Source organism: Lissotriton vulgaris, chromosome 1_1 (genome assembly GCF_964263255.1).
Source record: "Lissotriton vulgaris chromosome 1_1, aLisVul1.2, whole genome shotgun sequence".
NCBI classification, from domain to species: Eukaryota; Metazoa; Chordata; class Amphibia; order Caudata; family Salamandridae; genus Lissotriton; species Lissotriton vulgaris.
Window position 1 is genome coordinate 666,166,136 of NC_141685.1, and position 22,553 is coordinate 666,188,688.

Here is a 22,553-nt window from a genome sequence, read left to right on the forward strand (position 1 = left end):
GTGGCAGACATACATGCCCTTAGGGCATGTATGTCTGCCACATGTGCACCCATGCACTATACAAGGGTGCAACAGGGTGTCAATATGACACCCTGCCACCCTTGTAGGTCTACCCTCTATTACCGATTCGGTATTTACTAAATCGGTAATTCTCATTCATTCCTATGGACCTCCAGGCCCATAGGAATGAATGGGAAATACCACTTCGGTAAATACCGAATCGGTATTTACCGAATTTTACTGATTTAGAAAAGTTTACCGAATCAATATCTACATGTCATTTACCGATTCTAAACTACCAAATCGGTAAAATTCTGTATTTTAGAATCGTTAAAATAATGATATTTTTCTGTAGGTAAATATCACCTTATTGTAGGTAAATTACATTTACCGATTCTAAAATACCGAATCAGTAAAATTCGGTATTTTAGAATCGGTAAATGATATTTACCTACAATAAGGTGATATTTACCTGGAGGTAAATATCATTTACCGATTCTAAAATACCGGTATTGGTAAATTACTGAATCCTACAATTTGGCCACCCACATCTGAAAAGCCTAATTACGGTCGGTAACGGCCGAAATTCGGTAATTTTGGCTGTTACCGACCGGAATTATGCTTCCTACATCGGCCCCATGTCTTTTAGTTTCCAGCTGTATATACGTTAGTGTGTATTCGTTCTTGGTTTTATATTTTGCCCGTTAAAAATATAATATCAATGATGGCTATTGGCATCATACACCTGTCCTCTCGACCGGGTGGGTTACGATAATATGGATGTATCTAAGGGCAGTAATGTCCCATGAAGTGGCAGCTGGTGGATTTTGAAAGTGGTGAGGCACCAGCTCTATCTAACAATTTTGCAGTGCAAGCGAACTTAGCGAGTAAGCCAACATTTTGTAGGTGGTTGGGAGTGCTTGTAAAGAATTTCTTTTATTTTTATCAGTTTTTTGGCAGCTGTGTACAACTATTGACCTAATCGTTCTTTTTGATGCGTTACATAAGTGGGTGAAAACATGGGACACTACCCTTGAGTCGCTCCAATCCTTTTTTGAGAACACTAGTTGAAGAATCCGGATCGAAACAGTTCAATACTATGCCTGCGTTGTCTTTCAAACTATTCCATTCTTTTCTCTTGTTCAACATCTGTGTGCACCATCTTGACAGGCCTGCTAAATCATTTCTATTTAGACTTCTAAATGTACACAGACCGTGGACAGAAATCACTTCCAGCAACTTAAATAAGTCTAATAGCATTGCCTCCTCTCTACAGCCCTACCATGTTTCCCAGGACTAGGCGTGATGTGCTGCTGCAGTCCAGTTTTTTGCTAGGACTTTTAATCTTGTTTATTTCATTATAAAACAGGACTGCAAGTCCCAGAATTTAAAGGGAAAAACCTAGCCTGGTGCAGCACATCACGCACGGGCCTGTGAAAGTTGGCAGCCATGACTCAAGAGAACTTTCTGTAGTGAATGAAGGACAGAAGAGATGGATGGAACCATCCATGACTGAGACCCTTTGATGTCAGCCTGTCTCACTAGCCTTTGACAGGCCTTCAGGCCTTTTAAACCCACTCATAAACAACTCTTCAAGCCAGAAACATGGGAATATAGGGAATACAGTATTGCTCCTCCTTGCTGCTGAAAACATTCACCCGGCTACCACCTAAGCTCATGATCAAATGTAAGACCCTATAAATCTACTGGGAAAAAGGTCCAAAATATCAGCACGCTACACACTCTGCTTGTTCGATGGAAAACTAAACCAACAGCGGTTGTGTAAATATATGACTCGAACATGGGGTCTATGGAAGCAAAAGGCTACAGATTCTGGAACACCATCAGTCCATCCTTGGGAGTAGAACCCACCTTCGTATGCGACAGAAAACCACTGAAAATGAAACTATTCCTATTTAGCTAGATTTACTTAATTCCTTGGCACAGTTATATGTGATTGCTGAACTGTAGAAAATAATGTAATCAACATTAGTGGTTCCATATATATGGTTAATACCGAGCATAAAAGGAAAGGCAATTGCTGCTGGTCTTAAGTTCGAGTGCCAGAGGCATAGTGCTGATCAAAATCCATTGTTGAGGTGTTTTGTGTTAGTTTCTCTATGTAGGAGGTTACACATTAACTGGACTAGGCAAAAAATACTGAATTATTGTAACTTCATGAACATAAACTTTCATCTGACTTTAATGAATGCCTTTATCACATAAAATGATGCCAATTTTCTTTGAACCAAAGTGTTTGACATCAAAATGGCGATGCCGGTAATCAGTTCAGTGAAGGCTTCCCTCAAATCCTGTTTGATCCTTATGAACCAATATGATATGATCCAATCTGATTACATTTTCCTTTATATTATATATATTTGGTCTCTTTTTATGATATTGCCTTTTGTAAAAGATTTTAGGTAATCATGCAATAAAGATTTTTTACTTTTACTTGGCAATCTGATAACTGGATCTGGGCCAAAATATTGACATTAAAGTTAATGTCATATAGGGTTATATTACCCATGGAATTCCACATTTCTGACTTGACAAATCCATTAGGCATCCTGCCACCTACCTCATCCTCACTCAGTCCCCCCTTATAAAAGAGAAAATCATACATGATATTCTGACTCAACTGCTTATAAGATATCCTACCCCTCCTGAAGTGAGGGCCATGTTGTCTGATTTCAGTGTAAGAGCAGAGAGCAAATGCACCTGAAGAACTACTGTATGCCATCAGTTGGCAAAGTCATTCCTCCTGGCGCCTTCCACCACCTCCCTCAAGTATCTGGCATTTCTAACAAGTAAAAGGATTATATGGCAGACTGCCATTCGCTGGCACTCGCCTCCTGTGAGTCCACAGAATGATGGTGCGGCAGTTCCTTTAGAGCTTGCCTGATCATTGCATGCTAAAGCAATGGAAAGCAAAGCTCATGTCTGACTGCTGTTACGTTGCAGCAGTGAATAACCAGGCTTCCGAGCCAGCATTCTGTGCCATTGTTACTCCCCACAAAGTGCTGCAACGCCTTGTCAGGGGAAGTTCGTGCTATATAAATACAATTTACAGATACGTTTTTCCCAATGGATGCCTTAAACAATTTTATTACGGTTGCTGTTGTGGAAATTATTATAATTACAATATGTATTGTTAATCTTTTATGGAAATATATGCACGTATTAACTGCCCAAGGACGCCATGGCTTCGATTAATATATAAACACATTAAAGCACAACAGAGTAAGAGATTATATGCATATTGTGCATATTCCTATTATAAACATTACTTATCTTCTTACTTATCCTTTCTGTAATGCCATAAATGCTTAGGAAATTCAGTAATCACGGAGCCTTCTGCGAGTTTTCATAAAACTCTTAAATACATATTTATGACATAATTAGTACTTTCCTTGTCCTGCAAAATCTGAATCACTACAGTGCCGTTCATTAGTTTCTAAGCCTTGGAAGACTAACGGTCAGTGATTATTGTACTAGAAATGACCAAAAGGGTGCTAAGACTCTGATCATTATTAATAGAAACCCATTGTTTATGAACATATATGATGCTATATTTATTTGTAATTTTTCTCTTTACCTCGTTTATTATAAGGCGTATTTGGGTGCCTGGCAAAACATGATATGTTATTAAACTTGTTTAATGCATGCATCATATTTAATAAATCGTACCAGCAAAAGTCACTAATTTGTAGCTTTTTAAAAAAAAGGTTGAGATGCTCTGTACTACGATATTTGACCTTACTAAGGCAATAAAAATGCATTATTTATTTATTCTTATGTAGATTTAAAAATATCTATTAGTTAATTAATATGTTAAGTAAGGACCATGCCATTTCAGATATGCGGGCAATCTATAAGTAGCGTGAAGGTTGTTTTCTACATTACTTTATTGTGCAATACAAATTAAAAATAGCAGTCGGTTTTACATGCATTTTATTTGTATTGTATAGTTTCCAAATAAAAATGTGATTTATTATTACCAGTGCAATGGAAAAATATGCAAAGGCATATGAAAGGCATAGGTCTTGGGAAATAGCCCTACTGAACTTTCATACTAAAGATCAATTTAGCTGAATGGTTTCCCAATTCTTGGCTGACATCATTTGACTGAGTTGCATTAAATTGTGAAATATATACATATTTGTGTCTCCGTAGCAAACAATGATGCAGAAATGGCCTGTAAATGATGGTAAAGGTCTATCTATTTCCAGAGCATTTGCATGTTATTTACATGCACTCCAACATGCACAGGTCTCAGTGCAGCAGTTATTCATTGACAGCATCTATCTGGGACTCAGAGAGGGGTGCCTTAGGGACAGTGGTGTATCTGACACCCACTGATGCTACTCGTTAAAGCAGGAGGCCCTCGGGACAATGGTGTATCTGACAACCACTGGTGCTATTCGTTAAAGAGGGATGCCTTAGGGACAGGGTTGTATCTGACACCCACTGGTGCTATTCATTAAAGAGGGATGCCCTAGGGCCGTTGGTATATCTGGCACCCATTGATGCTATTAGTTAACGAGGGATGTCCTCGGGACAGTGGTAAATTTTACACCCATTGGTGCTGTTAGTTAAAGAAGGATGCCTAGGGATAGTTGTGTATCTGACACCCACTGGTGCTGTGCGTTAAAGAGGGATGCCAGAGGGACAGTGGTGTATTTGACACCCACTGGTGCTATTTGTTAAAGAGGGGTTTTGTCATCTAGTTGATTGCTGTTCTTCATTGTCTCCTTTTAGCTCCGTAGTAGATCCTTCTTTTCATTTCCTTCTCATCCTTCTCTTTTCCTTACCCCCCTGTACCCTTTTCAATCTTCTCCTTTTCTTTTTCTTGCTGTCTTCTTTCTCGTTCTCTTTCCTCTTTTCTTGTTTCTTTTCTCTCTCGCTATTTTTCCTTTTCTTTTATGTTGGTGGTACTTTTGATGGGGATTTTGGTTCATTGGCATATACCTTTTGGTATTTCATATTTTACTAATGTATTGTTTGAGAAACCCTGTTTGTTATTGGACCAAATAATGTACTGTTCCTCTTGATTTTTTCATCGATTGTATCACCTTGTATTGTATTCATCTATTTTTTACACTTCTTAAAAATGGAATAAACTTATTGAACAAAAAAAGAGGGATGTCCTTGGGACAGTGGTGTATCTGACACCCCTTTGGTGCTATTAGGTAGGGAGGGATGTCCTCGGGACAGTGGTGTATCTGACACCCCTTTGGCGCTATTAGTTAAGGAGGGATGTCCTCGGGACAGTGGTGTATCTGACACCCATTGGTACTATTAGTTAAGGAGGGATGTCCTCGGGACAGTGGTGTATCTGACACCCATTGGTACTATTAGTTAGGGAGGGATGTCCTCGGGACAGTGGTGTTTTTGACACTCATTGGTACTATTAGTTAAGGAGGGATGTCCTCCGGACAGTGGTGTATCTGACACCCATTGGTGCTTTTAGTTAAAGAGGGATGTCCAAGGGACGATGGTGTATCTGATCCCCACTGGTGCTGTTTTGTAAAAGAGGGATATCGCAGGGCCAGTAGTGTATCAGACACCCATTGATGCTAATAATTAAAGAGGGATATCCTCGGGATTGTGGTGTATATGACACCCACTGGTGCTGTTCCTTAAAGAGGGATGCCCAAGGGACAGGGGTGTATCAGACACCCACTGGTGCTATTCGTTAAAGAGGGATGCCCAAGGGACAGGGGTGTATCAGACACCCACTACGCTATTCCTTAAAGAGGGATGCACTAGGATCAGTGGTGTATCTGACACCCACTGGTGCTATTTGTTAAAGAGGCATGTCCAAGTGATGATGATGTATCTGACACCCACTGGTGCTGTTTTGTAAAAGAGGGATATCGCAGGGCCAGTAGTGTATCTGACACCCATTGATGCTAATAATTAAAGAGGGATATCCTCGGGATTGTGGTGTATATGACACCCACTGGTGCTGTTCCTTAAAGAGGGATGCCCAAGGGACAGGGGTGTATCAGACACCCACTGGTGCTATTCGTTAAAGAGGGATGCCCAAGGGACAGGGGTGTATCAGACACCCACTACGCTATTCCTTAAAGTGGGATGCACTAGGATCAGTGGTGTATCTGACACCCACTGGTGCTATTTGTTAAAGAGGCATGTCCAAGTGAAGATGATGTATCTGACACCCACTAGTGCTGTTTGTTAAATAGGGATGTCCAAGGGACGATGGTGTATCTGATACCCACTGGTGCTGTTTGTAAAAGAGGGATATCCCTGGGTCAGTGGTGCATCTTACACCTATTGATGCTATTAATTAAAGAGGGATGTCCTCTGGATTGTGGTGTATATGACACCCACTGGTGCTGTTCGTTAAAGAGGGATGCCCAAGGTACAAGGGTGTATCAGACACCTATTGATGCTATTAATTAAAGAGGGATGTCCTCAGGATTGTGTTGTATATGACACCCACTGGTGCTGTTCGTTAAAGAGGGATGCCCAAGGTACAGGGGTGTATCAGACACCCACAGGTGCTATTTGTTAAAGAGGGATGTCCAAGGGACGATGGTTTATTTGATACCCACTTTTGCTATTCATTAAAGAGGGATGCCCTAGGGTCAAAGGTATATCTGACACCTATTGGTGCTAATTGTTAAAGAGAAATGTCCTCGGGACAGTGGTGTATCTGACACCCATTGGTGCTATTAGTTAAAGAGGGATGCCCTAGGGACAGTGGGGTATTTGACACCCACTTGTGCTATTAGATAAAGAAGGATGCCCTAGGTAAAGAAGGAAGCCCTAGGGACAGTGATGTATGTGACACCTAATGGTGCTATTAGTTATTTTCAAGTTGACTTTTCTGCTGTAGTCCCCAGAATCTCTGTCCTGAAGAGAACCGCGTAGTTGCAAACTGTAGTTGCAAAGAAAAAGCACTCTCTTCGGCTGAAGTGAGTGCTGAAAAAGAATTTCTGTTGGGCTGTTTTCTTTCCAGATATGTTTCTCTCTGAAGTCATAAAATAAACAGAGCATAACAATAAACTTATAAGGATTTGAACCTATTGACTGTGTAAAATGCTAACTTTGCTTAAATTGTTGCAAGATATTAGGAACTTGCTATACCCAGTTCGCAGGGACGTATGAGTTGCTCTTTTTTTTGAGGAATTGATTGTGCATGGTGGAGAAAGGCATAATTTATTTTTCTTACAGTGATAGTAGGTAGTCCATGCAGCCAGTAATATTTTGGAAATAATTCCAATTCAGCCTGCATGGGTGATCAGCTCAGGATTCCTAACTCACTTGGTGGGAAATTGTTCTACAATTGTTCCAGATTCACTTATCACTAGTGCTAAAGCAGCACACCAATCCTATCACATTTTTGTTCACTTTAGCACGTTATGGACAGAACACTAACATTTTCAAATAGAAATTCCATATTTGCACTGTATTCTCCAGATGTGTTTTCTTTAGACACACTGTTGTTCTACCTATGATATAGTCCCGGGCGTACTGAATTTGCCTCATCTACTATATGCTTTTCATAAATGTGTTCCTTTTTCAAGACTTTGTTAACATGGGTAAAGATTGGTATTCTGTCAGATAAGTAGCCTATGACCAGCACATGCCAAAATGATAACGAATAGTCCATTATAAATTGGCTGTCATTACAGACCACCCTGCCTGGTTAAATGTGCCGTAGAATTGGTGGGTGTGAAGTAGTAGCATTTTATGCTTTAATCACAAACATCCAAAGGCTTAGAGGTATTCTTGCGTCATTCACTTTGGTATACTATCCAGTAAGTTCCTTCTACATGCCTGGCAAATACAGTAAACCTTGTTTATTGTAAGCGTTTGCTCTTCATTCAGCAGGATATTTAATATCTTCTGTGAAACTGCTTTCCAATGAAAGGCCTAGCACCATCGTCCATGGCTTTGCAATTAATGGGAGTTATGTCCGAAAAATCAGTAGGATTCATACCTTAAATATTTGCATCAAAAATGGCACCAGAAGCCTAAAATAATTTGTGAATAGTCTCTAAGTTGATTTCGATAATAAAATACTTCCCAGGAAGGGGATATCATTTATGCCATAAGTCTTTTATGACAAATTACACAATTACCACCTTAAACAAACACGAAACTACTTCATAGAATAGTTTTGCCTTTTGACTTGATTGTTGCAAAACGATTGGTCTAAATGAAGATCTAATCTAATGTTTAAATCACCTGCCTGTGTGTCTTCACTTCACATGCCTTTACTTCACAGACTTTACTATACAGGTTAGAGGGAATTTAGGGTTGAAAAGTGAGTAGAGATAAAGGTGTCAAAGATTATTTTAGGATTAAGGAGTGAAGGGGTGGGAAGGGGTAAAGGGGCATTTTAGGGTTTATGAGTAGGTAGAGGAAAAGAGTGTAAGGCTACAGGGGGAAGGATTGAGTGGGGTTAAGGGTGGTAGATGGGTAGAGGTTGAGAGATGTAAGGTGTTTTATGTATGGTGCAGCGTAAATCGTGATACAATTATTTATTATATGCTTACACTCCTTTCTACTCTAACCGTACTGGGCCCTTTACGGTTAGGCAATCTGAGGCGTTTCCATTTTCCACACAGGCAATGATCCTTTGATAAATCTTTCTCCACCGATCGGAAGAGTGGAAATTAGGGTGATCAAACTCCATGTTAGCTTTCTGACGGGGACCATTAATTGACAAGCAACTTCACAAATTAGAGATCAGATTTAGTTACACTGCTCTCCAAACTATGCTGTAGAAATAAAGAATAGCGACAGGATAACCCAATCACCTAAAGAAGTCGAGTTAGAATAATGCAGACCACAAGCTCTGCGATGCAAAAGAACTAACACTTGATGTTCTGTCAGTCCTAAATGATACTCCATAGAACAAATTAGGTCAAATAGCTCAGATTGAATAGGAAAATCAACAGTACTCAATTAACTCAGACAGATAATTGATTAATTTGGTTATTGTATTAAACATTCAAAATTAATTGCATAAGTAATTACTTCAGGAGTTCAGTTAACAGTATAACAGCTTGCATCACAATGCCAAACATTAAGCAGGCTTTCTTAGATGGCTAGTATAAGGAAATTATAGCTAGCGAAGATAGCAATGGAACTCATTGATAACAATACCTCCTTCGACAGAAGTTATATATCTACAATTATATAGAGAGCACCCTAATATAAATCATGTCTACATATAGAAAAATTCTTCTGATCAAAATATTTATTTATATTTTGTATATTTCATGAGTTGTTTAAATATGACAGACATTCAATTGTACATAAAGGATTTAAAGATAACCACTTCAAAAAAATTCTAATTAAATTAAGCAGCCAACATAGGTATATACAAGTCCATCAGCTTCCGACTGTAGCTTAAAATGCAAAGGATAGTTAAAAAATCAATCAGCATAGCATCCTCTCACACATGGAAAAGGAAAGTATGGCCTCCAGGTCCTCTCCTTTGAGTTTTCTTCTTTTATAAGATTTTTAATCAGCGGGGTGGCTTCAAACCACTATCGAAAGACTATCATAGGTGCACATGCAATCAAGCAAAATGTCTTCACCTGTAGTGCAGGAGAGACTACGACTGAAGTGGGCTGACCCATTGTCACAAGTTGAAGGTACTGGTGAGAGGAAGCACACTGTAAATGGCAATTTAACATATAGATATAATGGTTCGCCCTAACCCCATATGTAAATATGTTTTTATGCATTTCTAGTTATGAATTTTTAATGTACAAGGGATGCGAGATAGTTAAAACTGTCTGTAGGCCAGACCTAAAATTGATATCCCTAAACAAGAGAGTATCAATTGAAGAGGACAGAAAAAATGGGACAATATTCAAAACACTTATGACAGGAATTAAGAATAATTGGCAAATTGTACCAAAACAAGTAATAGGGATTTAGTGCGCTTCAAACTCTACTAGAACCAAGAACATGGTGTAGAGAGCAGTGTAAGAAATACAGGATAGTTTCAAGAACATATATGGAAGCACCATCAGCCTTCCCACTGCATCCCACTCATAAATTATAACTAGACGAGATGAGGATAGTTAAGACCATGTACTGTTGGTGATTATTTTGAAGTGCCAATGTTGTCCAAATTAAAAGTTCAGGCTGCCATTGTGGTTTATATCTTTTTCTTTTGGAAGTGATTTGGAAAATAGGAATGTCCTATCAAATGTAAGTTCAACCAACATAATCGGGAAACACAGCAAAACATTTTCCACAACAGCCATTATAAAAGAATGTTCTGTACTGCACCGAAATTTTAATTAAGTCGGTAGCATAATCATTATGTTGTCCACTTGTTAGCATAGTGTAATTTGGAAAGTCTGGATTTATATTTGAAAATGTTGGTATGGCCTGGTTATGCAAAGGAAAAAATGGCTTCATTTTTCTATTCTTTTTATATCTGGTCATAAGTGAACTGGCCTCATGTGTGCATAAGGGCAGCACCCCACCCATAAGTGAGTACTCAATCGCAGCCAATCAGCCATGAGTGATAACATAACCCAGAACAGGGCCGCGACAACTGTAAGAAGCCTTTCTCCAATGAAATTCCGCGATTTGTAAGTTGCTCACTATATTCTAAATTATTATTTAGCACAAGTACTTTATTCCTACAATAAACCTCATTAATTCGGTTTCTAAGCGCAGCACCAAAAGATTTCCATAAAGGATCTGTAGCAAACTAATAACACCTGGCATTTTACTCGTTACTTTCATGTTGCTACATTTTTACAGTGCTTCATCAGATAAATTCTGAAGCCTAATTAGGCACTTACCAGTTGTTTCTAAGGAAACTGCTGTGAGGGTGTTGCAGATGGTGCTAATAAAATATGCTGTCAAAAAATTAAATATCTATTAATAGGCCACCAAATGATGAACATAGTGAAAATTCAAAACGTCGACTTTTGGAGAACTTTTATCGTGAATTCTCCAATGTTATGTTGCTTTACGAATTTTACATACAGGTTCCACGCCCTGATTATGTTATATATTCCCCTCCATCAAATAGAGCTGTAGGTGGTTCTGTCTGGTCTTAAATCAAAAGCAGGAATTAATTTCATAATGAAAACTATGGCAGGAAAAATAGGCCTGTCCAGTCCTCTCTTTATGAAATCATCTGCAGATCGACCTAACGTAAACTAGCTAAATGTTGATATGTTTTTTTCTTCATCTGCAGCCCATCTCGAAATACAAAGGGCCATATTTATGGCAAAGTAACTCAACACAGCACAGCAAACCGTACTGCGCTGCATTACAGGCAAAGGGCAGGAATTCAATGTATTTAAAAGAATATGATGTATAGCTGCCCTTGTCCCTGCGCTGGCGCTGTTTGGCTGCCTAGCACCGCATGGTGCAAGGGGGCCTGTGTTGCAATCAGGGATGAATTTGTGCAGGACGGAACCCCTTCCTGCACAAAAGCAATCCTGAGAGGCAAATTCGTCTTTTTATGATTGCTGCATACATAGAAAGAGGAAGTAACAAGGAAAAAAAGATATTTCTCCTTGTTATGCCCCACCTAGGGAGGTGTATCTTTTTGATGCATTCCCAGGTTTGCCAGTTCTGGTCAATTTGGGAATGCATCAAAAACCATGCGAGTTGCATGGAAACTCCCACGCATTGCCCATATAGTGCATCCTTGGCACAGAGTAAGAAAAGGCAGCTATTTGCTCTGCATGGCTTTACATGAAGCCACCCAGGGCCACGCAAGGTGGCCTTGCATGCCTTCATAAATATCTTTTTTGAGTTGGGTCGCGCTTGCACCACATTGAGTAGTGCACTAGCAGCGCTAGTGGGCTCATAGCTATGTCTTAAGTTTTCTGTTTGTACCAGGTAGGGAATGGAGTGAGCCTCATTTGTACCACAGTGAGCATAGTGCTGACAGTGACAGGTAGTGCTGTTTGACCATGGTGGATTTCTTTTGAGGGAACTCTCCCAGATTAACATTCATCATTGTGTAGCCCTAACATGTCCCTAAATGTACTTGGAGTTCCTTATCTGGTTGTATACAAATATGACTTGTGGAATATGGGTAGTAGATTTACAAAATATATATATAAAATGGAAGGAATGCAGAAAATAAATCATTCCATACAAGGTGTGCAGATTTGACACATTTTTGTTTTTCTCAAACAGGCCCAAGTGAGTCCAAAGGAGGGGTGGCAAGTTTACAGTTCTGCACAAGATTCGGATGGGAGATGTATTTGCACCGTGGTTGCACCAGAACAAAATCTATGCTCCAGGGATGCCAAAAGCAAGCAGCTGAAGCAATTATTAGAGAAGGTAATTGTGCTAATCTTGAACTCCAGTTTTGTTATATTTCCACAATTGTATTCATAAATACATAATAGTTATATTGTATGTTCAATCAGCCACAGTGAGGTATTTGTGATTTACATCTCTGCTAAGAGTACATGATACATAGAGACCAATGCACTTGCATGAAAATGTCTTAATTCGAAAGGTTCTAAGAAGTATCAATGCTGAGAAGGTCCCATTTTGTACCAAGTGTAATCTTAAACGTTTTTGTTTAATCTTTGTTTATGCAGTATAGGCATATCCGGAGGTTACATGTATTATTTAATTATTATGGAGCTGATTTTAAAATGCCTCAATTAAAATCCAGTCTCTAGAATGAATGGTATTGCATACTGGAATCTGTGATATTCAATAAATCACCTTAATCACTTTAGCACCAGGATGGCAAATTATCTTGTAAAAGTCATTTGATGTGGATGCATTTATTAGGGAGAAATGTTTTTCTTCAGCCCAGGGAAGTCGCTCCTTGGGCTGATTGGCCTTTAGTGGTTGGTACTAATCCATTGGAAATCTAGAACTTGCAACAACTTCTAAGTTCCAATGTTTCAGATCTGTTGGGTGAAATCCAGTTAAACAAAGCCAAGGGTCCTAGAACCTCAGTAACAGCACTTGGCGATTAATGCTCAATCTGCCAAAGGCCACCAGCAGGGTGTATTTCAATTCCACTTGCTATTGGCCTGCTGGGCACTTCAGGATAAGGCTGTTTGCAGCGTGCTGTGGCCCTTTAGTTTACACAGGAAGTCCAACTGACACTGGAGTCCATTTCTTTGTCCGAGGCACAGGTAGGAACAGGTCCAAGTGAAGCAGTTAAATGTGTCTATTGGCCAGGCCTAAAAATGTTGTCCCAAAACAAGATAGTATCAGTTGAAGAGGAGAGGACAAATGGGACAATATTAAAAATATTAAAGTCATGTACTAATAGCAGTTGACAGACAGGACCAAAAAAAAAGCAATAGAGATATAGTCAGCTGCACACTCTACTAAAGCCACTAAAAGGGTTGTGAAGAGCAGTATGAGAAATAATGTAGAGAGTTCACAACAATATAAACAACCAACAGACTTCCTTCCCACTGCATCCCACTCATGAAATATAACTAGATGCAATGAGGATGATTAAGGCCATGTTGAGCTAGGAAATTGTTTTGTGGAAGGCAGTTTTGTCCCACAAGTCTACTCACAGGTATAATTAGTAGATGCCGCCCATCTTCTGTTCTTCCACAGGTTCAGATAAGTGTTCTGAGAAGGGTCCTCGAGGAGCCACAATTATGGTTGGCACCAGCTAGTGAGTGGGGTTACTCCTGGTTCTTCCCTAAACAATTAGGTAAACTCCACTCACATTTGTAGCAGTTCCCGTTTTCCCTACTGGAGACAATCCCACAGTGCAATCTATTTCCAAAATTCAAAATGGGGGACCCCTTCTTCCTTTCTACAGATCCTGCATACCTACCCAAAGATGTGACCAAGGAAATAGGAAGTCCCTTCCTCTCTGGTAACTTAAATTCAGTTCTCGGGTGGATACCCTCCCTCTGGGCTAGGTGCCTGTCTGGCTGTGGGGGGGAAAAGGATTGCTTCTCCTGGTCTCAACTAACATTTACTAATAAAAAGCAGACCCTTTTACAAGGTAATAAAGTTCCTAGAGCCACCCTAACTGGTTTTCCAGCAAGGTGAAGAAAAACACCTCCCCAAATCAAGGTCATTGTCCCTGATCTGAGAGTAGTGTTCACAACTCAGTGAGGTCAGACACTGACTGACATGCCAGATGCTAGGAGACTAATGCAACGTATTATCAAGGGGTTTCAGGAAGGAAAACATGAACCTTTAGCAAAGTTACCTAAATTAAAATATAGTAAACATATAACGTCAGCTTTGCACTAGACTTTTATTGAACATTACAAAATAGGGGTTGAACTATTTTTCTATCTGTTCCTTCTTACAGTGAAAATAGCATTTGGGACCTTGTCACTATAGGGAAATGGTAACAGCACATTTCTGCATGTCCCACTTTTAAATACCATGTATCCTTACGTGCTACATTGCCTAACTATGGATGACTTATTAATGTTAAAATGGGAGTTTTTACCCCGTGAAATAGGATTATTTTGTCAGGTCACATTGCATGTTTAAATATTAGCTGCAGCTTCAATCAGCACCAGTGAATTATTTGTGGTTTACATCACTGCTAAGAATACATGATACATAGGTGCCAATGTACTTGAATGAATATTTCTTAATTTGGGAAAGATTTTGAGAAGTATTAAGACTGGGAGGACACACTTTTCTATTGCATGTCATACTATTTGGATAGTGTTAAGTAAAAATCTCCCATTTAGTACCAAGTATTTTTCTTTGGACGTGCAGTAAACCCATATCTGGTGGTTTAGAATATTACATTATGCACCTCTGCCAAGGGTACCTTCAACCTTAAGCCTTTTGGTTAATTACCGTAGAACTGATTTTAAAGGTCTCTGTTACAAACTCTTCTCTAGAATAAATGGAAATGTATTCTGGAATCTGTGATATTCAGGAAATCACCTGAAGCACCATGGCCTCTGAATGGCACCAGGATAGCAAATTTCCATGGAAAAACCATTTGATCTGGATGCACTTATTAGAAAGAAATGTGTTTCTAAAGCCCATAGAAGTCACTCCTTCTTCAGTGGTTGGTCCTAATCCCCTGGGAGCAGTCAGGTCATGCACTAGAGTGGCACAAGTAGATGGCACAGTGAAGACCACAAGTGATATTTACATTTGTATACTATTGTGTGCCAACATTTTTAGAACCACAATCCAAGTTTCAGATCAGCAAACTTTTGCTACCATCCTAGCTTTAAAGGACCTAAAGTGAGTGATTTTCTTATGTAACTAAAGCCGTGTGTGGTAGCACACTCATTTACAGATAGCACATTTTCCATTACAATAGCCTCTAAATTTGTAAAGACCTATATTTGTCATTATCGCATCACCAACTAAAGTTCCTTGATTTGTATACATTCTAGTAAAATCTTTGGTTCAATCATACTTTGGAACTGCAAAAACATGTGCTTCATTTTGTCTTCCTAAATTTTTAATGTGTAGAGTTGATTGACGGGCCACATTTTTTTGTGTGTTACAAAATATATCATCCTACAGCCTTTCCTTTCAGACTCTGTGTAAACCAGCATGCTTGTCAACAAATTACCTTTCCTTACTGTGACTACAAAGTGAGAGTAATTTGTAAATGCCAATCCCTGTGTTAAAGAAATAAGAAAAAAATTGTCTGAAAGACATAGCCTTTCACTCTTTGAATAACAGCAAACGTGACAAGATAAACACAGAATATAAAGGCATCCTCATTTATTGCTTGGAAATTCTCGACACCAAAAATAGGCCCGGGACCCACCTGTTGGTTGCTACCCACAGATTGGGAAACACTGTTCTATGCCATAGGCATAGTTATATAGTATGGCCTTACAGTCAAGTTAAGTATGCCAAACAGGGATTAGCCAATTCTTGCATATTTTAGGGCTCAGAGCACATACTTTAGACACTAGACAGGATATGGGATGTAAATGTTTTCCTAGTGTTATTAATGATAGTTAGCAGACCCTTCTTTGTAATTTTTGTAAAAAATGACACAGTGCTCTCCATCACTAGTGTATCACTTTGAGGATTCACTAATAAAACCACAAAGAGTGGTGATCATTCCTGAGCTATCTTTCAAATATTTTTCTGTTCTTTTCAAAATGGTCAAATAAATAAATATAAATATAGATACATTTCCACTAATTGAAAGACCACAGACCATCAGAAGATTTTGTCTGAGAACGAGGTGGTTTTGGTAAAGGCAATTTGACTTTTGTTCTAATTTTTCTGACACAATATTTTCCCTGACCTGATTGTTTAAGAGTTGTATTCATGTTTGCAATTTCTTACTGTGCATTGTTGTAACACCATGTGGTAACTGGGTATGTACAGTTAATATTTGAAGCCTGCCCCATAATCCTCATTTGTAGTGACTATGTACCTGTCACATGGTTAGACTAAAATATGACTATTGAAAGAAAGTTCCTTCAGGATTTGAATTAGAAAAGTGGCAATGTTACAGCAGCTGTAATCCGGTTTATTTTCAATCTTCTCTAAAGCTAACAACATGACATCTTCAAATGTTTGTATTTCCCCAGTTAGATATAAAGAGGAAGTATTACTTTAATGTATTGTGTTTTCCTGTCATGTCTATCACTGTATCATTTTTCTCAGTTTAGTAGACTGATTCATTAGTCAGTCATAAATAACCAACATACAAAATATGTATTACAGTAAATACATATTTTGTATGTTGGTTATTTAAACCATTACAAAACAAAAATGGATTTAAAAGCATAACAAAGCATAACAAAGCACATTGTTTCCAATGCTCAGACTCTGTTAACAAAAGCAAAAAAAATCATTAGTCAACTGGATAATGCAGAGCAATGCAGATAAACGTATTCCTATTACCTTGTTCTCAACCTTGTCCTTGCTATATTCTATTGACACTACATTAGTCATCACATAATACACACCACTTGGTCTTAAGCAGTGTTAATCAGATTCATAGATGTAGACTCATTGTTACCTCCAAAAGTATAATAAACCTTGAGCCTCATTATTGGAGTGCCCTGGGGGTGCAACAGGCATTTGCGCCTACTTTGTGAGCCCCCTGGGCACTTTGGTATTACAGAATGCTATCATCAGAAGGTATTCCCTCATTACATGGGGGCGTGCCCCCATGCAAATGACGGAATTCCTTTGCCTCTGTGCCCACACCATATTACAGACGTGGGCGCTTAAGCAAGGAAGCTGTCAGGAGGTGCACTGGCAGTGCACCACCTGAAAGTTTGTGCACTTTCAATGTGCGCCCTGATAGCAGCCCCCTGGAGGTGGGCAAAGGGGTTCCCATGAACCTCCCCCCCAGACATCCCTTTGCAGGCATGCACAATCACTCACTGCACCAGTCTGGAAGGGGATCTCTAATCCACTTTTTGAAAAGTGAACCCAGCCCTAAACAGGAAAATTAGCCCATACCGTAATACTGCCCTTGATGAGTAAATGTTGGCACTGGATTCCGGTTGGAGCTACTGACCTATATAAATATTAGAGCCTTGTTAATAACTATCACCAAATCATAATTAAAGATATAGAAATAAAGGTATACTATTATTAACTCCATATCTACTTACTTTGGATGACATAGTATATATTTTCAGGTGGCTATTTAGATCATGTAACATAGTGGCACCACAGCCGCTTTAAATAATGCAAAACTGCACTACAACATTTTCACATTCCCCTACTATTAGACTATTAACAGCTTCTTGCCCTTGTTATTCAATAGTTGACAAACACATTCTATGGGGAAATGATTCCAGTGTATACTTAAAGAGACTTCCACTGGTTATTTTCTGCTTTATTGGGGATCATTTTATTTGCTGAAAAATTAGCTTGCCCTATGAAAAAGAACCCAATATATTCTATACATATTTTTTGGGGCACATTCCATGTAATATTCCTTGAATTACACTCTCTCTTCCTCCCTATTCTTGACATTGTCTGTTAATACAAAGAATGAGGACTTGAGTTTCCACTACAACTAAACACAAGATTAAAGAACTATCCTTCCAGGGGGTGTTTGAACGGAATATCGGAAACAAATAACAAGATAAAAATAATATTGTCATAGGAATATCACAATGTCTAAAATAGTGTACTATAAACCTTGGTAACTATATCGTTTTTAGTCTTGTTTTTGAGAATGTTATAATGTATAGTTTCTAAAATATTGTTGTATTAATTGCCATGTTTATTTTTAATTATTTTCTGTGTTACTTGTAAAGTTTATGTTAAGTTTTTAGTTTAAACATTGTTTGATATTATGCATATGCATATTAAAAAGTTATTGCAAGGTTTATTGTTTTTAATTTACCTCTTTACATACAAATATGCTTTAGACATGTGTGGGTTTATAGAGGAAAAGTGTTGGAGATTCTTAGAGTATGAGTGAATAATTTATTTATTGAAGTAATCTTTTTTTAAAGTTGGCTTTAGAAATTTTAAAATTTTGAAAAGTAAAATGTTAAATATACATCTAAAGTTAAAACATGTTTTTCTAGTGTTTGTAGTTACTGCTAATAATTTAATTAATTAAGTTACACATTTTTGTTTTAAAGTACCATATTGCTAACACTTTATAAAAAAGAAATTAATCTTTATTTCATTTTGTGTCTATATTACATTACTGTATGTATATTGTTGGCTATGAATATTAAAAGGGAAATATGTAACACAAAATAGATTTTTTTAATATAAAGTATAGGAGCAAAAGCAGGGGCCCGCCTTCTCCATCTACTGCTTGCAGTACTACGGAAATTAAGAAGAAGGGGTACGAGTTTGAAACAGAAGGTAGAGTGTCATCAAAAGCTGGCTCCCTTACTGCTAATCCGACTGAGTCCTCCAGAGCAACAAAGGAAGTCCGGGCCATCAAGGGCAGACTCACACAGGTCGAGTGGAAACAGGCAGTCATTCCTTCCAATTTCAGTTCCTCCACTTGTTGCCCTGCTCATGCTGAGGAAAATGTTGGAGCTGGAGCAGGAGAAGGTATTCAGGTTACTGCGAGCTGCCTGCCTGTGAGTACTGAGGAAATTGACAGCTCTACGTTGCCGAGGCCCATCCCCAATCCTATTTCTGTGGGAAGGAATTGTAAACAGGCTGGGGGCATATGATAAAAGGGGACCCTGAAGCTGAAGGGGGCTGCTGCCCAAGACTCAAATAACTGTAGATATTGCTACTACCCCCACCCACGTCTGGCCAGGCGGTGTACCCAGTAGACAATTCTGCTTCAGCATTGTCCTTGCCACAAGACAGTCTTTCATTAAGTGAGTTGTCCTCCCCAGACCAGGGGGATAAGCTTTTCTCATTAACGGATGACTTGGATGGCTCAGCTATCAAGGAGGATCTCTCCAAGCATGGGGCTCACTCTGGGGTCTCTAACAGTAGCAGACTTGATGGCCTTTCCTTCCCTAGTATCCAAAAAAGCCTTACAAAAAGGAGGAAGACCAGAATACCCTTCCCAGAGAATGCCCCTCACTTATGGATACTAATTATGTTGCCATGGCAGCTCCTTCTGAATTGACATGGGATTACTGGGCGACCCAACAGTTTTATGAAGACACAGGAGCCCAAGCTACTCCGGGCCCTGCATCCCCTGAAGCTCCCAATATGAGTTTGATTTACTCTACGTTAAAACAGCTACAGGGGAAGCTCGAGCAGAGACTCATAAGGCTCACTTGTCTTTTTAAAAAATATTCAGGGTAATAAATGCTTCTCAGACATGACAGAGAGGCTAGTGGCTTTGGAAAACCGTACAGTGGCGTTCAAGAGACCACTTGCGCACTTGAAACTCAGGTGGAGAGGCAGGACTCACAGTTGGTTGATGTGCTTTGGAAGTTTGAAAACTGCCAGTGGCAGAATAACTTGCGCTTGCTGGGCACTGTGGAAAATGCTGAGGGCCACGATGTCAGGGTATTCATCATCAGGATACTCAAAGGTGCGTTCCCCAATTTGGTTGACTAGAACTGGGAAACTGAGATTTAAAGGGCACACAGATTTCCTCTTACCTTACAGAATGGACAGAGGGGCCAACCGGATAAGCCAAGAGCAATTTTGGTGTTCTTTGGGAATTTTTTGCTGCACCAAGCTATTTTTGAAAAAGCTTGCCCCGACGCAAGACGCTCATTCGAGGGTCACTCCTTTTCTGTGAGGCCTGACTTCTGCCACACAACTGTGGAAAGGAGATGGCGCTACCGGCAGATTTTTACCCCATTGCAGAATCTTGGCTGTCAGATGTTTCTCCTTAATGCAGCCGCCAAGACAAGGGCAGCACGGCAGGCTTTACGAGACCAAGAAGCCGGGGCTAAACGTGGTACTACTCGGGGTGAGCAGTCTGAATGCACTGAGACGATATCCGATAGAACACCCACCCGAAAGACTGTATCAAGTAGAACTCTGGCTGTCCCTTTGTCTACAAAGCCTGCAACAGTGATTACTATGTTGCAACGTGCAGCCAGCCAGAAACAAGTGCCGAAATCACTCCAATTGCAACAAAACACTCAAGCTCAGCTCTCCCCCACAACTACTGAAGATGGGACTAGCTTAGTAGCTGAAAAGGTTGTGGAAGCTAATGGCAAAAGCAATGGCAAGAAAGGCACGGGAAATATAGCTGGAAATAGCCTCGAGGAGACAGACGTGGCAAGCTTAACAACGATCAGCAACGAGCAACAGGCATCAGATTCGGCTGGGCTGCTTGAACATACTGAAGGGCTTACAGCGGACTTATCAACTAACGGAGCTGTACCTGTATTAATGAAGGTAAGCCAGATACCTCATATTATACCTGCCTCTCTTGATGTACCAGCTCTAAATAATCAGGGAACTGGCAATGCTCTTAGTGATTTGGCAGAGATTACTAACTCCCTGGTGAGTCAAATAAGCACGCCCGCTCCAATCCCCGTCACCATGGTTAATACTGTGGACGAAGGGGATGATCAAAATCATATCAATAACTCTGAGACTGCTGGACTATCCAAAGATTCCACATTACCTGACAACGATAATAATGTCAATAACGAAGAAATCATTATCGACCCTCAAGGGAGTGTAGAAGGGACGGTTCACAGGGTGAGAGAGCCTATAGAGGAAGCTGCAGAGGCCACAGAGGCCGCAAAATGTCTAGCAGCCCAAGAAATAACATCAAATAACGATGCGCTGGGAAATGTTGATCATATAGCAGACACTAATGCGGTATTGGAAGCTGATAGAGATATAACTGATTTCTTCTCCTTCTCTGAAGACATTAGTTGGTCTGAGGACACGGATGAACCTGAGGAACTGGATGAAGGTGAAAATGATATAGATACTAACATAAGCTCAGAAACAGACCATAATCCTCCAAAAGAACGACGCGACAGAAGGAGAACCATACTTAAAAAGAAGAAAGCTGCACATCACGGAGCTAATGAGCTGTCTTGGGACTATACTCCAACTGCTTTGGCCCTTAATCACCCTCAGATCCCGGTCACAAAAACAATATTTCCAGCTGCAGAACAGACAGAGTCTACAGAAGCTACTCTGACACAAGTGATGGAAACAGTTCTACAGGCTATAGCTTCGCATCGGGAGGAGACATCCAAAGACAGTCGTAAAGCTCGAGCTGGTTTACAGAAGGTCCAGACCGTGGTTCGCAAGCTCTCAAAGACAATGGGTGCCTTTACTGAAAGGCTAAATGACATTGAAGATCGGATTGTCATAAATGAAACAGAAGCGGCCGCTGCAAATGAGCGTATTGAAGCAAATGAAACACAGCTTCAAGATATCAGGTGGAAGCTTGAAGATTACGAAAATCGTCTCCGTAGAAACAACTTACGCGTTCTGGGGGTACCGGAGAAAATGGAGGGTGAAGACTGTCGCTCCTTCATGATTCAACTATTTCGTGATACTCTACCTGAACTCAGCACATGGGATTGGAGCTACGAAGTGCAGCGAGCTCATAGGATTCCTATGTCTATAAAAGCAACAACCTCCAAAAGCAAATATCCACGAGCAATTCTCGTATATTTTGGGAACTTCTTATTGCGACAAGCCATATCAGAGAAGGCTACACCTGATAAACACCGAATCAAAGATGGCATATCCTATTTTGTACGCCCTGATTTCTGTCATTGGACAGTTGAAAGAAGATGGCGTCTCAGACAGCTTATTAAGCCCTTCCAGGAGAAAAATGCTGTGGTATATTTGAACAATCCAGCTAAACTAAAAATAATTTACAATGGACAAACAAATTTTTTTACAGACGAGATCAAGGCCAAAGAGTATCTCGAGAGCCTATGAATAGATCATAGAAAGCATAACTGGACAATAATATGGTGATATTGTTCAAGTCATGTGCAAAAAATTTTTTTCTTTTTCTTTGACTCAGTTGGCTCTATTATCTTCTTCATAAGATATTTGCTTAAGATATATCTATAATAATTTCTATGGAGTTATATTTACTCATCCATACCACATTTTCACTATTTCTTTCTTTACATTCTCTTATTTCTTTAGCACTTTAGAATAAGTCACTGATTGCATGCCTCGTTAGCTCTGGTGGGAATATGCTAATCCATCATCACAGACTCTTATGGAGTCTTTTT

The 22,553-nt window shown here is 39.6% G+C and overlaps 1 protein-coding gene across 2 annotated transcripts in view; it reads left to right on the top strand.

The window, feature by feature from the left end:
* OLFM3 (olfactomedin 3) overlaps positions 1–22,553 on the top strand; it is a 675,349-nt gene that overhangs the window by 385,252 nt on the left and 267,544 nt on the right. For both annotated transcript variants that reach the window (XM_086954320.1, XM_086954316.1), the window contains exon 2: positions 12,166–12,312. In XM_086954320.1, the coding sequence (XP_086810446.1) occupies positions 12,166–12,312 (147 nt within the window). The remainder of the gene's footprint in view (positions 1–12,165; positions 12,313–22,553) is intronic.